General features: G+C 48.4%; 1 protein-coding gene across 4 annotated transcripts in view; it reads left to right on the top strand.

The window, feature by feature from the left end:
- The window catches only part of TOP1 (DNA topoisomerase I), a 65,616-nt gene extending 52,861 nt beyond the window's left edge, over nucleotides 1-12,755 (top strand). For 3 of the 4 annotated variants that reach the window (XM_084218103.1, XM_084218104.1, XM_084218106.1), the window contains 12 exons: nucleotides 437-558; nucleotides 1,247-1,369; nucleotides 2,784-2,971; nucleotides 3,600-3,744; nucleotides 4,777-4,920; nucleotides 5,952-6,137; nucleotides 7,614-7,682; nucleotides 8,288-8,402; nucleotides 9,104-9,231; nucleotides 10,303-10,397; nucleotides 11,065-11,214; nucleotides 11,350-12,755. In XM_084218103.1, the coding sequence (XP_084074229.1) occupies nucleotides 437-558; nucleotides 1,247-1,369; nucleotides 2,784-2,971; nucleotides 3,600-3,744; nucleotides 4,777-4,920; nucleotides 5,952-6,137; nucleotides 7,614-7,682; nucleotides 8,288-8,402; nucleotides 9,104-9,231; nucleotides 10,303-10,397; nucleotides 11,065-11,214; nucleotides 11,350-11,452 (1,568 nt within the window). In that variant the 3' untranslated portion in view covers nucleotides 11,453-12,755. The other variant, XM_084218105.1, reaches the window with a different exon arrangement.
- Nucleotides 12,756-16,941: the final 4,186 nt, after the last annotated feature.

Below are 16,941 nucleotides of genomic sequence, written 5' to 3'. Positions count from 1 at the left end.
AAGGGAGTGTTTTCCCCACATGTCTGAGTGCTGGAATATGAAATTTAATAAAATCCCTGCCTTTTTGACATCAAACAGCAGTGTCTCCCCAGGAGCACACCCAGCACAGGGGTGGCTCAGCAGAGGGTTTCCTGCAGCAGGCCTTTTCCCCTTCCTGCCCTGCAGCCCAGACCTGCCTCACATCAAATTGCTGTTGCTTTTTTTAATGTTTAGATTCCAGAGGAAATTTTTTTTCAAAATGTTTGTGGTGGAAGTCAAGCAATTGTGCTCCTCTGTTTCCTTTGTCCATTCAAGTTGCTGTATTATGTAACATTTTAAGACAAACTTCTCTGTAATAAAAATATCATCCTTTAGGGTAGTTACTAGTTACTGTGTTCTCTTTATGACTTTGATTCCTGTTTACCATTTTCTTTAAGAAGAAAACCTTTCTTTGTAGGTAAAGTCATGAAGCTGAGTACCAAAGCAGAAGAAGTTGCCACATTCTTTGCAAAAATGCTTGATCATGAGTACACTACAAAGGAGATCTTCAGGAAAAACTTCTTCAAGGACTGGAGAAAGGTATGCACATAGTCCTGGGCTGCAGTGACTGTGGGCATGGCCAGTGTCTCCTCAGCACTAACCAGAGGAAAGGGGCTGCTGTTCCATGCACAAGAAGGTTGGCTTGAGGCAAATAAAAGCTGCCTCAGACTGTAGCTGTGAAGTTTCCCATTTATCCTGTAGTTTCTACCATAAATGCCTTTCTAAATCAGCAAAGTCAGGTTCCTCTGTGGCAGCACCACGGGGTGTAGCTGACTTGCCTGTTAATGCCTTGTGTAAGAGCCAGATTTACTAGAAGGAAACCCCTTCCAAAGAGAGATGTTCACTTCAGTCATCAGCCATAACAGCAAGCCTTTAGGTAACTTTGGTGCAGTTTTCCTGGATATATTTCTGGGTTCTTCTCCCCATCCCGCAGCAGTCCCAGTCAGGGTGTGGGAGTTCTTTGGAAAGTGGTGCAGCATTGCCCAGTGCTTGTGGACATCAGAACCCTGCCAGGCTAATGCTCCTTGGGATCTGCTGCTTGTCCTTTCCTCTTTGACCTCAGCTGTAGTGAGCCTGAGCAAGAATTTGGGGATTCTTGGGCGGGGGGGGGAGGTTATTGTGAGAACCTGCCTGTTGTTCCTGTTTAGGCTGCCTGGAGTAGGGTAAGCTCTGCTATGCATGAAATCTGTGTGTGTGTAAACTTAAAGCACTGCTTTCTTTCTGCAAGGAAATGACCTCTGAAGAGAAGAGCACTATCACCAGCCTCAGCAAGTGTGACTTCACCCACATGAGCCAGTATTTCAAAGCTCAGTCAGAAGCTAGGAAACAGATGTCCAAGGAGGAGAAACAGGTACCAGTGGGAATTCTAGGAGGCTTCTTGGTTGTAAACATTTTTGTGCAGTCATTCCCCTTACTGTGCATACGTCAGTGTTTTTCACCAGCTTTCAGATTATTGCTTTCATGCGAGCTGTGCAGCTCAGGTAGGGCAGAGCACTGTGTTTACAGCTGAATCTTCATCCTGACTTGAAATGATATTGATAGGGCTGATCCTGCTTAGGGAAAGAAAGTTAAGTAAGTAACTGCTTAAGTAAAGTTAAGTAACTGCTTAAGTCAATAAAGAGAATCAGAGGTGCTGCCTCTGGGCTCATTGGTCCCTGGGAAATAATGAGCAGTGGATAGTCAGTTAAGGATGGCTTAGATCAGGATGGTGGAAAGGATACAGCAATGCCATTAATTAATAAATTGAGAGAAGAAATCTTAAATATCAAGTAATGCTGGTTTTTGAATAAAAAATAAACTTTATTATCCAGTAGCATGGCTACATGTCTCGTAGGTTAAGAATTAAATTAACTGCAATGAATGTTGGAAAGTGGGAACTTTGCCCAAGTTCTCAGCTTGATCTGCAATGCTGTAGTAGTTGTCCTTTGAATGAAGGGCCTGGCAGCTTGGAATTACAGCCTTTGGGATCAGAGGGATCCCATCAAAATGGAGAGCCCTTGTCTTCCTGCTGTTTCTGTTTGATAAATGTGGGTGAGCCTTTCTGTTCCTGTCCATGGTGGCTCTTAAAATGGAACAGAAGTCACTTTTTCTGTTTCTTAGCTGGTGCAGCAGTGCTGTCTGTGGGTCAGATGTTTTATTTTGAGCTGCAGTGTTTTTATTTTTCCTGCTATATAATTAGAGTTTAGGCACAGAAGTATGCAGTGAAATCTCAGCACATTCTTTCTTAGAAGACTGTGTTCTGCTTGTGAAACCATTTGCTGACACAGGCTTGACATGCAGCAGCCTGGAGACATTCCTTTGCCTGCTTTCTGATGCTGAGTTCAAACACTGAAGTCTTTTATACACAGAATTTTTATACATAAACAACAAGATAGGAAGTCCGGTGGATGTGAAATGCTCAGTATAAAATATAAAGTAGCAGTACTGTGTTGGGGGTACCCTTGAAGCTGAGATATATGGATAGAGATACACCCCTCTGTTGTGGCAAAATTGTAGCTGCCTTCACCAGCACTGATCTGTTTCCCTCAAATACAACTTTTCAGGGAATTTTCACACATTCTTTCCCTTTTCCACAGTTTGTGCTGTGTGCATTTTATGAGTGCTTTTCTGGCCAGTCTGATACACTTGCCATGATGGGGATTTGGTTTTTGGTTGATTCTTCAGCATTAGTGTGGTGCAAATATAAAAATGTTTCAAGTCTCAGCATACAAAGGTGCGTGTGGTGCTGTTTGTGCCGCATCATCTTTGCTTTTGGCTTTTCCCAGAAAATCAAAGAGGAGAACGAGCGGCTATTGAAGGAGTATGGTTACTGTGTGATGGACAACCACAAGGAGAGGATTGCCAACTTTAAGATTGAGCCCCCAGGTCTGTTCCGAGGTCGTGGGAACCATCCCAAAATGGGGATGTTGAAGAGGCGCATCATGCCCGAAGACATCATCATAAACTGCAGCAAGTGAGCACTGCATGCTTCACGCCTTGCCTTTGCTTTCTAGAGCTCATTTTTTAAAACCCTCTATAAGTTGATATTCAACCATGTAGAATTAGGGATGCAGCTTATCTTGTTCTCATATGGATAAGAAACTGAGTCATACAAGAAAAGACTGAGCAAGGCAATCATGGGTTTCATGTAGAACTTTTTCAACATATTTTCTTCTTCACGCCTACAGCTTACATCTGCCTAAACTGCCTTTCCTGCTAGTATTTCCAGAAAATAATTTTCTTATACATAGGTTGCCCTACCTTGTCTTTCATGATGTTGAAGGCTAAGGTTTGGTAGGCTTTTCCATTCTTTCTAGTCCTCATAAGTGTCCACACTATTACATACAGTGTTCACAAATCAAAACTGGTCCTAGCAATTACAGTATAATTCTTCAGCAGGTACATGTTAGTAGCAGTTACATTCCTAATCTTTGTTCAGTTTTATTTACTTGGTTTCCTGCTTGTGGAGATAATGCACTTCTGTTGCCTCAGTTTCTTTCCCTACACTTTCTTTGTGTAATGCTGTTATTACCTTCTCTGTTTTGATGCTGGTGGGATTTTCTTTAACTGGTTTTTATCATCTATTTTCTAATTCTCTGTAGGGATTCCAAAATCCCTGCCCCTCCACCAGGACACAAATGGAAGGAGGTTAGGCATGATAACAAGGTGACCTGGCTGGTGTCATGGACTGAGAACATCCAAGGCTCTATCAAATACATCATGTTGAACCCTAGCTCAAGAATTAAGGTAAAGATCCAGTTAAAAAAGCAAAAACAAAGCAATTTTCTTGTTCATATTTCCATGAAGCAAATGTAGCGCGTGTTTAGGAGAGAGGTAGGAGGTAAAGCTACCTGGCTGTTTCATCCTACAGTGGTTGAAAAACATAGGGAAGCTTCTCTGCTTCTGTTCCCCCTTGAAAAGAGAGGTAGAGTTACTGCCCAGGAACACAGGTGAAATTTGGAAAATGTCTCCTGAAAAGCATCATTTCACTTCTAGTAGCAATCCTTTAACCTGTGTAAACCTAAAAGGAAGCAATTTATCCAAGAGCGGTCTTGCTCTGGTGCATGTTTCACATGCATTTGGCCTTAAGTTTCCCTGCCTGGTGTTGTAGTGAAGTTTTAACCATGGGTTGTTAATTAGTTGTTTGTAAAATTAAAAACCCAGCCAGGCTCCTGGCTGAGAAGGCTGGTATGGAGCTCATGACTGAAGGAAAATAAACTCCTACTGTGGGAGCAAATACCCAGTCTGTGGATCAAGTCCATAAAAGCAAGAATTTAAGCTCCTTTCGTGAAGTCTTTTTTTGAGAGATTTTTTCCCTGGATTGGAAACAAGGAGTTTATCCTACAAATACAGGAGGAAAAATATCTCTATTCCTTGTGAATTCCTGCCCTTTTTGCTGTGTCTTGAATATATAATAATGATGATGAACTGTTGATGTTGCTTTTGCCTTTTATGGGTATTTAATTACACAGCTGAAAGAACATAAGTGCCATCTGAATAAAGCAAAGGAAACCATTTGTATTTTGAGAAGCAGGGAAGATGTGTCTTTTGTGTCTCTCTCTGGTTGCTTCCATGGAACTATTTAATATCATGGAAATCTGAATGACCTGCAGCTGTGTGGCAGCACAGTGTGAAGCTGAGCTGTGCAGCAGCATCATCTCAGTGCTCTGGTACAGCGAGACTGTTTGCCACACACGGGCTTGCAAAGCCTTGAGATGCAGGTTGGAGCTAGTCCTCTGCCTGCTCTGTAGTGCTGACTCTGTTCCAACTTCCCTGCAGGGTGAGAAGGACTGGCAGAAGTACGAGACAGCTCGGAGGTTGAAGAAGTGTGTAGATAAAATCCGGAATCAGTACCGAGAAGACTGGAAATCCAAAGAGATGAAAGTTCGGCAGAGGGCTGTGGCACTGTACTTCATTGATAAGGTGAGGCTCCTTCCTTGGCTCCTCCCTTCCTGTCCTGCTGGGAATACTTGGGAGTGCTGTGTGTTTGTCTTGAAGGCAGAATTGAGCCCAGTTACTAAGGTATCCTGAGACTTCCTGAGGTGGGCAGGCTCCTTTTTCTTCCCATTACCTGGAATCCAGAGCAATGAACTATTGTACTAAACACAGCTATTTCAGGCAGCATTGTTTAGTTCTGGCAAAACTCACAGCCTGGTTCCAGAATCACCCAGTTGGATTAGTGGGAAGTTTGTGTGGGTTTTTTGTCTCCAGCTGCTCCAGTTTTCCTGCTGGGAATTTCTGCTGGTTTGTCACCTCTTCAGCATGAGGTCACAGTTGTGAGGTTTTGTAATTATGCTAATTTTTCCACCACGGCATAAAGAAAACTGCAGTTGTGTTGATGCATTTAAGGCAACATAAAACCAGTTCCCAGAGAGCTGCTCCCTAGTAGCATATGGTGTCTTGACTAACTAAATTAACAGGTTTTGTTCAAAATGGTTTGATGTAAACCAGGGAACTTTGATGTGAATAATTGTGGTTTCATATGACCACTGAAGATTTCAAAAGTTAGAAATTGTTTCAGCCAGCACTGTTAAAATATGTGGTTTTATGCAGCCAAGTGTAGCATTTAGATAATACATTTATACAAGGCAATATTTATATAACCTGTATGCTATTTGAAATGTATTTAGTGTGCAGTGAATAGGTAGGATCATAGAAGATGAACAACTGAACCGTATGAATTGTTTCAAGTAGAGTTCACATGGAAGTCAATTGGATTTTTAAAAACTGCCACACTCTTTGAAATTAATTTCCGTTAGTCAGACCTGTCTCACAGTTTGAGTTACTTAATGAGCAAAAGTTGGTAAAGCATCCTGGCTTAAACTCTTTAAAAAAAAGGAGATACTCTCCTCTGGACCCTGCTGGTCCTAGGCCAGTATCTGAAGGTTTGCATCATCTCTTTATTCTGGGGACTGTTTGAATTCCTTACCTCTCTTGTCTTGATATAAATGTAGCTTGCCCTGAGAGCTGGTAATGAAAAAGAAGAAGGAGAGACAGCTGACACAGTGGGCTGCTGCTCTCTGAGAGTAGAGCACATCAAGCTGCATCCTGAGCTGGATGGGCAGGAATACGTGGTTGAGTTCGACTTCCTCGGGAAGGACTCCATCCGATACTACAACAAGGTCCCTGTGGAGAAGAGGGTAAGGCACCTGCACAAGCACATGCACACACTGAATAGCACAGAGGTGTGGTCAGCACAGTCTGCATGGCATTCAGGGGTTGCTTTACCACTGCTCAGATACCCAGCCAGAAAATAAGTCAGTGTGACATCCTTGTGGTGTGACACAGCCCAGCAGATGAGAAGTTCAGACATCTTGCAGCTCTTCCCTGTGGTCTCAGTGTGAAGAGTTGATGTACAGAACTGTAACAGCTGTCTTAGACAAGCTTCCTGGGTCTCATTCTCATCATCAGAGAAGTTGGTTTTGTCGCATATAGATGCTGGAGTTGCAGGCCCATGTGAAAAGTTCCAGCATAAATGGTTGTGAAATGCTGCTGGCACTGGCAGAGCAGCAGTTTGATTGGGACTTTGATAATAGACACCTCTGTTACAGTGGTTTGGGTCACGTTGGAGCTGAGCCCTCACAGATAGATCTTGATCTTGGCTGCTCCAGAGCCTATGGAGAAGGCCTATGATACCTACTGATACCTCTGGCCTATGAACTTGGGTGTCTGCCAGCCAAGACTTCTTATGCCATGTCAATTCTTCTGCTATCCACCAGTTTCAAATCTGCTGTGATTTGGGCCTCATTTCAGAATCAATCCCTATCCAGCAGTGTGAACCTGGAGGGCACTATCCAAAATGGGCTTTGCATCTGGCCCACAACTCTGTGGTCTGAGATACCCTGTGTGTAATGCTGTGGTCATTGTCATGACAGCCAGCAGTAAATGTTGGTGCCTTGAGGAGCAAAACTGAAAAAAAATTACACTACTGCTGTTCTGGAAATTAATGTGTGCTGGAATTCTTGGTTCCCTGAGTAGAGAAGAAAACATCTTTTTCTATTTAAGTTTATTGGTATCTCTTGGTATTTTTTCAGTTCTTAAAATGGGCAGTTGAGTATTGTGGAACTAGAAATCTTTGTATATTGGGTGTCTATAGAAGAATGTGTGTTCTTGAGAAGCTGGAGAATTGGAGCATGCAGAGCTGGGGTTTGTGGTCTCTGTTATAATCAAAGATGCTTTGATTATTCTCCCTACCCCAGTGAGACATGTTTGGGATGAATTGTATGAGACAATGCAGCAGGGTTGGTTTCTTGGAGCTTCAGTCCATGGGAAATGGCAGAGGGGTCTCCTGGGCACAAGTAATAATGGGAGAGTAAGGAAAAGGCAGTAGCTTTGGGGTCCCTTTCTCTGTTAGGCAGCTACCAGAGCAGTTAAGTCTCCTGACAGTAATTTTGATCCAAAGGATGATGAGGGCATCTTGTTGTTGGGGAGGAGCCCGCAGCACAAGCATTGCATGAGAGATGGGTCTTTGCCTGCTGGGAACTAACATCCAACATCATCACCATTCCCTGAAAGCAGTTTAATCGCTCCCTGGCAGTCCTGCTTTCATATAGCTTAGTACTGCCCAGTGCTGTCTGGTCTGTGTGCCTAACATTCCTGGTTTTCTTTTCCTGCAGGTGTTTAAGAATCTTCAGCTGTTCATGGAGAACAAGCAGCCTGAGGATGACCTCTTTGACCGCCTCAATGTAAGCACATAGTTCATAGTGAGGGTGGTGGAGCATCCTGAACAGGCTTGCTCTGCTCCAGCCAGTAACAGCTGCTCTGTTCCAAAAATGGTTTCAGTGGAAATTTTCTTCCAGAGCACCTCAGAGCAGTGAGAGTCTGTCTCAGTCTGGTGTCTGAATTGTCCGCTGTGCCCACAGGTTCCCAAAGCAATGGGCCTTGGTCCTGGTGAGCCTGCCTGGCTCTGACCTGGGGAGGTTTTTCAGAGTTCAGAGATGATGAAGGTGTGAGGTGACAGATTTTCACATGCCATCCCTGTCTGCACACTCGGCTCTGTGGGAGCACTGCGGTGGTCCAGGCATATTTATTGTTGCTGGAAACCAAAACCTCCACACCAAAAAAATCCTTTTTGGCCACTTGTGGTACTTGTTAACAATCTAATACTCGTTGGTTCTTTGTTCGCTTTTGCTGTGGTTTCAGTCATGCTGTGGCTATTCTGTTGTGGTCAGGTCTGAGTACACCAGGTCTCAGCCATGAGCTGCACATCTGTGTCAGCCACGAATCCAGAGTTTCACGAACACTGTGGTCATTCCTAGTGCTCACTGTCATCTCCTTTCTGCTTCTTTAGACCAGTATCTTAAATAAACACCTTCAAGACCTTATGGAGGGGCTGACAGCCAAGGTATTCCGTACTTACAATGCCTCCATCACGCTACAGCAGCAGCTCAAGGAGCTCACGAATCGTAAGTCTTGCCCCTGAAGCTGTGAGGGGAACAGATCTTACCCTGCAATACAGATCTGGCTTCCTTGGCTGAGCCACAAGCTGTGTATCTGTTCACCACTTCCTTGTAACAGTTCTCCCAGTGCAAATGTCAGGCAGCTGAGGTCTGACCAAAAATCTGCTGTCAGACAGTTTTTTAGGGTAGTTGAGCAGCTCAGCACTGGGGCAGAACAAAACTGACTTGTGAGCACACTGGGCTGTGCTTTGCAGGTTATGCCTGTCCTTAGCCAAACCTGTTTGCTTTCTGTTGGTTGTGAGGTGCTGTAGATGACAGGCAAGCAGGTGCATGTGTAACAGCCCCATGTTTCTTGGCTGCTCATGCGCAACCCCTGTGAGCAGTGCTGCCTTGCACTTTGCAGCTTTACCAAGTGGGCATATTGGACCTTTGAAGCCCAGCAGTGTCCTGGGCAGGGTGGTCCTGCTGTCCCCTGCTCTGGCTGTGCTTCTCCTCTGTTGAGTTGAGGTGGTGTCAGTGGTGATGAGGAACATCCAGAAGGAGTTAGGGGCTGGGATGGAAGTGGCCAGGCTTGGGACTGTAGTTGGAGTGCAGTGTTGAGACTGGACATAGGAGGGGAAGGTTGGTTCTGCAGTGGCTGTGGGACACTGGCTGTGGCACCACACCCTGGAGAACTCACTTGTTCACCACTCTCCTGTCCTTCACAGCGGATGACAACATCCCAGCAAAGATCCTCTCCTACAACCGTGCCAACAGAGCGGTGGCCATTCTGTGTAACCACCAGAGAGCTCCGCCCAAAACCTTCGAGAAGTCCATGATGAACCTGCAGAGCAAGGTACCTCCCTCTGCCCAGCTCTGAGGGCTCCAGGGGCTGCATCTCAGGAGTCAGCATTCCTTTCCCTTGGGGTGAAAGCAGGGCCTGCTTTTCCCTGGCAGGACTTGGTGGTGTGCATCAGATATGGGCCTGCTCAGAGAGGAGCAGTGAGCTGGAAGGGGCTTCTCTGAGTTGTCTTTTATCTGTAAAGAACAAGACCAGGCCCTTTTCCTGCCCATCATCCTATAGCTGTGTGTTCTGCTGCCTTTGAAACTTGAGAGCAGCAGTCTCTGGCTCTGATCTGTGTCCCCTAAAGAACCTGGAGTGGGCAGCCACCCTTGTGTGAATCCCAGGCCACTGTCAGTGGTACATAGTACATTATGCCCCTCTGACTTGACCTCTTCCTTTGCAGATTGTTTCTGATGAAGGCCATGAGGTCCAAAGGGGTTAGGTCTGTTCCTGGTCTGGTTTTAGAATAACCTTCACAATAAGGAGTTCTGGTTTGGCACTGCAGTGTCCCCTGCTTCCATAACACCTAACATGGCTGCCTTCACCCTAGATCCTAGAGCTTGGGGATGTTTAAGGGGAGTGGTTGAACAGGGGCTGCAAAATGCTGAATCTCCCTGAATCCCAAACTTGCTGAAGTAGAACTGCCTGAGGCATTAACACCTTGCAGTGTGTAGGATTTGGGGCTGATTCCTACTTGAGGGATCAAGGATCATCCTGCCATGTAGCCATCAGAGAGCTGGTAGTGGTGGGATGCAGTGAAGGCAGACAAGCTGCTAGGAGGAGTTTGTTGGCCAAGCCACACCAAGCCAATTCCTTGGCCTGCATGGTTGTAGCTGTGTGAGAAAGCTCCCAGACCAGCTTGTCTTTGGAAAATAGTGAGGCCCTGTTTTCTGAGGGGGATATCTCACCACACTTGGCTGTGCAGTGGCCAGTGGCCTGATTGCTCTGCAGGAGTGGATCTGACTGCTGATAGATTCTGAAGGTGGTCACAAAGTGACTCTCTGGGTCATGCTGCCCAGGGGTGACTGACACAGCTGTCAGCAGCTCGTTCTCAGTGCTGCCATCTGGTTTTGCCTCTCCTAGATTGATGCCAAGAAGGAGCAATTAGCTGATGCCAGGAGGGAACTGAAAAGCGCCAAAGCTGATGCCAAGGTCCGGAGGGATGAGAAGTCTAAAAAGTAAGGCTGGTGTTACTGGGCTGAGCAATGCTCCCAGAAGGGGCCCTTCACCCTGTATTCCACTTTCCTGGCCTGTGATTTGGGAAGGCTTTCTTTTGCCCTTTTCATTCTGTGCATGAAGAAATGGCCACCTTTGGGGTGGTCTGACCTACGGTTCCTGTTGTGGCCACTCGTGCCCAGCCCTCAGAGCTGAGCCAGTGCTCACCCACCCTGCTGCTGCCCAGGACCAATGTGCAGCATTGCTGCCTCCTGGGGAGCCTGGGCTCACACAATTAATTAATTAATTAATTGCAGAGGCACCTCCCTGAGTTCCACACTCCCCGTTGGAAGCCCATGGGGAGCTGAGATACAGGAGCTCTGGAAGCAGGATCACAGCATGACTTGCTGAGGGATAGATGGGCTGGTGTGGGAGTGGGTGTAGCATCAGAACAGTTCAGGCTGTTGCTTCCAACCCTTTAAAACAAAACTGCTGCTTAAGATTCCTGCTCTGCCTCTTGGAAAATGTCAGTTCTTAATTGCATGTGCTGAGTGTGTTATTGTCACCATCTGTGCTGACACAGCTGCCCTGTGTGGCTGGTGTCATTGCTTACCTTGAGCAGAGTCCCTCTGTGTTCCCACAGTGCTGACAGGGCATTAGGAATTCAGTGTTTTGTTCTTTGCCACCCAGGACAGTGGAGAGCAAGAAGAAAGCGGTGCAGAGGATCGAGGAGCAACTGATGAAGCTGGAGGTTCAGGCTACAGATAGGGAGGAGAACAAGCAGATTGCTTTGGGCACCTCCAAACTCAACTATCTGGATCCCAGGATCTCTGTTGCTTGGTAAGCCCCTGCCTGGGGTGTGCTGGGGTGACCCACCCCACTCCTTCACCTCTGTCCTGTCCCCCCACATAGCAACAAGGGCAGGTCTCTGGCCTTCCTTTATCCCTAACTCTAACAGCATCTCCTCTCCTGCAGGTGTAAGAAGTGGGGAATTCCTATAGAGAAGATTTATAACAAAACCCAACGAGAGAAATTTGCCTGGGCTATCGACATGGCAGAGGAAGACTATGAGTTTTAACCTGTTTTTATTGAGATGAATTTTATGGGAAAAGGGAGTAGCCTGGTTTTTAGGGAGATTGATAAACTGTGAGCCTTACTTGTCCTTGGATGCTGGGGAAGGGGGAGGAAAGGGGCAAGTGAGCATCAGATAAAACAGCCAACATCTTGCAGAAAGCATAACCTGGAAATATCTTAAAGGAGCTGAGCCAGTTGTCCTATGGACAACTTATTTAAAAATGTTTCAGAGATCCAAATTCTAGCTGTCTGGTTTGTGTGGTTTTTCTCTTGAGGCAGGGCAAGTGGATGGGGGATTTGTCAACCTTCCGCCAGGCAAATTCACCATCACACTGAGAGCGTGGGAATCTTTAGCTACTGTATACAAAATCCAATTATATTGGTGCGTTTTTACAGTTAGGGTTTTGCAATAACTTCTATATTTTAATAGAAAATGGACTCCTTAACCCCTGCCCTTCCCCTCCCCCTCCCGCCCCATTTCAGAATTTAACAAATAAACAAAATTTAAGGAACCCAACGCACCTGTTACAGCTGTCACTATAGTCATGGAAATACCCAAATCTTTTTCAATTTGTCACTTGAAACAGTCGTGGCATTGGAACATGAATTACAAATATCCACCACACTTGTTCAGAGCAAATCATGATGGGAAATCGGCCTCCTGACTTGAGTGTTCCTATTTTAAATGTGAATTTTTATTTCTTTTTAATTATTTTAAAATATTTAAACAGTTTTCTTTCTTTATGATCTTAAAGATCGTGTAGGTTTGGGGAGCGGGTGGGGGGAGGGGGCCGTGTGATGGAAAGATGTGTGTGGAATTTGAGGACAAGTGAAATTGGAAACAAATGACATTCCCATCACCCTTTGTTCTGAACACGCTCTGTACACTTCCAAGAATTATCTACTTTTTAGGTTTGTCAGACTGTTTTACCTTCCTCCCCCCCTTTTTTTCTAAGCCCCACTCCCCTCTTTTACTTGAAAGATTTTATTGTGTAAAAAGAAGTTTCACAGGTCAATAAATTTCGAGGGAAATGAGCATTGGTCCAAAAAGGAAAATAATCAAGATTTTAGGGCTTTTATTTTTTTCTTTTGTAATTGTGTAAAAAAATTTTAAAAATTAAAAAAGCAGAATTTTAATGTGAAACCTTTTTTTGCTATAATCATTAGTCTTAGAGGCATTGTTAGCGTAGTGTGTGTGCAAGACCATTTCCTGCAGCCTTTCCTCAACAAGTATCTTCTATTTTTATCATGAATTCCCTTTTAATCAACTGTAGGTTATTTAAAATAAATTCCTACAACTTAACTGAGTGTTGGTGTCTCTGTGTTCTTTCACCTCCAGCCCTGGATATGAGGCCCCTGTGGTCACTGGCTGGTGGGGACGGTGGGGTGCAATTCCTGTTCCCAGCCCCAGCAGGAATTCCCTGAAGGATGTGCCCATCCCTGCCTTGCTGGGATTGTGCTGCACCCTCTGTGGTGCCCACTGTGGCTTTCCATGCAGGCACAGCTCGCAGTTTGCTGTGTCCTGGCAGAAGCCCTGCCCAGGGCAGCAAAGAGCAGGAGCAGCGGATGCAGTGACCCCAGAGCTGCTCGTCCTGGTTTCTCTGCTGCCTTTTACTCAGCCCCAGCCCTATGCAGGGCAGAGCAGGATGGAGGGAGAGCAGCTCCTTCCCCTTCATGGCTGGGAAGGGCAGGAGGCTGGGCAAGGACAGGTGATGACAAGGGCAAGGGTGACGATGCCAAAGGTGAAGGCAAGGACAGGGTGATGAGCTGATGGATGCATTCTCCTCCCTGGCATCGGGAGCAGCCCTGGCCAGGTGTCCTTGGGGATTGTGGAGCAGACAGAGCTCTGGCTCCTCTGCAAGCACCTCCCCGTGACCCCAGAGCTGGGGAGGGCTCCCAGACCCCTGAGGGTGGTTGTGGGGTCAGGCTCAGCCAGCTGAGCAGGGCAGCCAGCCCTGAGCAGGGCTTCCTGCTGCTTGCTGCGATCTTCCAGGCACTTTGTTGTGGCTGCACAAACTTGGAGTTTGGCAGGAGCCGCCGTTTGCTCTCTGGGGCCTTTCCAAGGTGCAGCGGTGAAAATGCCAGAGGAGAGGGAAAGGGGCTCATTGTGCTCCCTGCCTGCCCGTGCCTGAACAATGCAGCCTGTAAAAATAAAGTTTCTATTTATACAGCCCTCCTTCCCGCCTGCAGACCTGGCCCAATTATCCCATTTCTTACAAATTCCAGTATCTTGCACCACTGAGCAGGGAATTGTGGAATGCAGTGGGAAGGGATGCTCTTCCACAGAGGGGGTCCCCCACCCCAGCATTGCTGCTGGCAGATCCACCTCCTCCCTGGGCATGGTGGGTTGCTCTGGCCAGGCTGGGAGATCTGCCTGGAAGTGCAAGGCCCGGCCGATGTCCAAGGCTGGAGCATCTTCTGCCTCTCTGTCAGCAAGATGGAGAAGGATGTTAGTGCAAAACCACCCTTGAAAATGCACCCAGCTCCTCGCAGCACTGGGGGAGCACGGGCTCTGTCCTGGGCAGGGGGCTGAGGAGAGTTTAATTGGTGGTTTTGCCTGTGGCACAGCAGGGTGAGGACCACACACCCCACACTTTCCATGGAGAATTCCCAGACCCCACTGACTCACTGTGCAAACAGAGAAATGGCCACAAACGTGCCACATCCTGTCTTGCATCCCTCCACTGCTGCAGCGCCTGTGCTCGCCTGCCCCAGTGCCACCACCCCCGCACCAGGGCCTGTGTTTGGCAGCCAGGGAAACTGAGGCAGCAGTGATGGGAGGGCACAAATGTAGCTTTGAACTGGATCTTGTGCAGCACAAGCCCATGGACAGGCCCTGGCGGCCAAGGGGAGGTGCAAAACCCTGCAGGATGCAGCCCCATCCCCCTTGAAGTCTTAAGGATTCCAGGGTTGAAAATTGAAACCAGGTGAATGCGATATTAAAAAAGCGTGTGCTCCCCGCGCAGCGCTGGGGAGCGGGGACAGGGAGCCCGGGGCTGCAGCGGGTTTCTCACCAGCTGCTGGCTGTCACCCAGAGGGAACAATACAATGCTCGAGGCAATGCCTGGAAGGGGCAGGGGCTGTGGGGGAGGCAGCCTGCGGGCACGGCTTTGCCCAGCTCCGCGGAGAGCGTGCGGCACGGGGCCGGCACCGCGCCAGCATCCGCAGCGGCTGCACAGCCCCGGGCGGCTCTGCTTTCCATCCCCGGCACAGCACTGCGCCGTGTCTGCCAACACCGGCCCGGGCAGCTCCGCGCCGCCTGCCCCCGGGGCCCTCCACATCCTGCTCCCCGCAGCACCACGGAAGCTCTTCCCCCCGCGGTGTTGTCTTTACCCAGCACAGAGCAGGCAGGAATGAATAAATAACCCGGAGAGGGGCATCTCTCCCAGGGACTGCGCCGCTTTGGTTGAGTATCCGGCACCTCCTCGGTGCGTGGTCGCCGGGGCAGGAGAGGGATGCATCCCTTCCCAGACACTGGTCAGAGGGATGCTGGCCTGCAGGGACCCCCTGCACTTGTCCCCGGATTTTGTTCCCCAGGCCTTGAGCACGCCCGGGGCTGTCCTTAAGCCAGAGGTCACCTGGCCATTGGCCTGTTCCTGGTGGGAGGATGCAGCTGCTCCACGAATCCTGCAGGATATGGGGGATGGCATCCCGTGCTTCAGAACTCTGAAGGGGGAGGTGCTGGGGCCACTCCGAGGGGAAAATCCCCCTTTTCCCTGAAGCGTTTGCAGGGGAAGATTGCAGAACCCGCAGGCTCCCACAGCCACATGATGAACACAGTCCAGGGAATTTCTTCAAAAGCAAAACAGGAACATAATGGAAGTTTTTGCTGCCCTGAGGGCTGGGGGTGATTGTTCACAGCCTGGCTGGTACAGGAGCTGGGACCACCAAGCGGGGCTGTCAGGCAGCAGGCACATAAAGGCTGTCAAATTAAACAGCAGAATTCCTTGGCATGCAGCATCTTACACACAGAGAGCTAATGCAAGGCTAAAAAAATGATCAAACTTAGAAAATAAAAACAAATCCATCGCAAACAGCTCATTGTAAACCACATCCTCCATGTGCTGGCCGCAGCCACCCCGAGCTCCGAGCTGAGGACACACCTTGCCGGGTGCTCTCCATCAGCAGGAACAGGCAGTGTTTGGGAACAAGGGAGTTACCTTTTCTGCTTCTTCGATGGCCACACTCCCTTCTCAGGTTTTGCCCTCAAAAACAAGGGTGTGCCCATAATGCTCAGCTATTTTAAGACCACTGGGAGCCGGCTGCTTCCTGCCGGTCCCAAGCAAGGCCATTACACAAGGCAGGATCCAGCTCCCCGGTGGCCAGGGCAGCTCACCCCGGAGAGAATGAGGCCCAGAGTGCTGTGCCAGCACCAAGCACAGCCTCCAGTAGCTCTGGCTCAGCTGAGCACATCCCCAGCATCCTTACAGTGCTGTCACACACTGCTCATTTCTATCAGGGCAGGTTTAGGCTCTCACCTTGCCTGTTTTTTACACCAGGCAGGATCCTAAACAACCTTATAGGGCTCCTACTGTGCACATGGTTGTGCTGGGGAATGTCCCTGTGGAGGCAGGTGGAGCAGTAGGACAGAGAGAGCTGCTCACATGTGGGATCCATTCAGGGATGGGCCCCTCACTTAGAAGATGATGCCCCTCCCAGTCCCAGCTGTGAGCTGGAGGGGGTGAGATAAGGGCTGCTGAGCACAGGCTGCCTTGCCATGGGCCTGTGGACACGTGTGTATTCACAGAATCATGAATTCGGAAAAAAGAAAAAAAATCAGAGGATCATTAAAGTTGGACAAGTCCTCTAAGATCATAAGGTCCAAGCAGTAACCCATATTTATACATTTATACATATAAATGGGACAGCCTGAGCACCCAGTGCGCCATGGGGTGCCCTGATGGAAAGGAGGGCATGGGGAAGAGGGTCAGTGGCACACAGAAAGGGAAATCACAGGCTTTAACCACATGAATGGAGCAAACTGCATTGAAACGCTTCACAATTCAGCCACTTATCCCCTCGCTAACCCTGCTTTTGTGTGGTCTCTAACCCTGTTTTTTAGTGGGGCTGGAGAGCAGCTGGAGAGTGTCCAGTGACCCCCAGCTCCCTACAGGTCGCCCAGGGGCGGGATGCCACAGGCCACCCGGCAAGCCCCATCCTGCTTTCCATGCCAGCACGGCTCCGGCTGGGATCTGTGCGGAGGAAACTACAGCAAACGCTGACCTGGCTTCAGCAAGAACCCACACCATGGTGTCAGTGGCAGCCATACGGAGGGGTCCCCAGGAAAAGCCACCGTGGGATGCAATGTGGGGACCCCACATGTGCCACGCCAGGATCCCACGCAAATCCTGCTGTGGGTGCCGGAGCCCTAAGGTATCCTGTGGTTTGTGTGACCCACGGGGAACCTGCGGGGTGCAGGGTGGTCCCGCAGGGGTGCCCTGGGGTGCAGAGTCCCCGGTCCCCCAGGCATGCCGTGCTGCGGAGGGTGGCGCA

The sequence above is a fragment of the Fringilla coelebs genome (genome assembly GCF_963513975.1).
Source record: "Fringilla coelebs genome assembly, chromosome: 18".
Classification (NCBI taxonomy): domain Eukaryota; kingdom Metazoa; phylum Chordata; class Aves; order Passeriformes; family Fringillidae; genus Fringilla; species Fringilla coelebs.
Note: the sequence above shows the minus strand (reverse complement) of the source record. Positions and strands in the feature narration are given on the sequence as shown.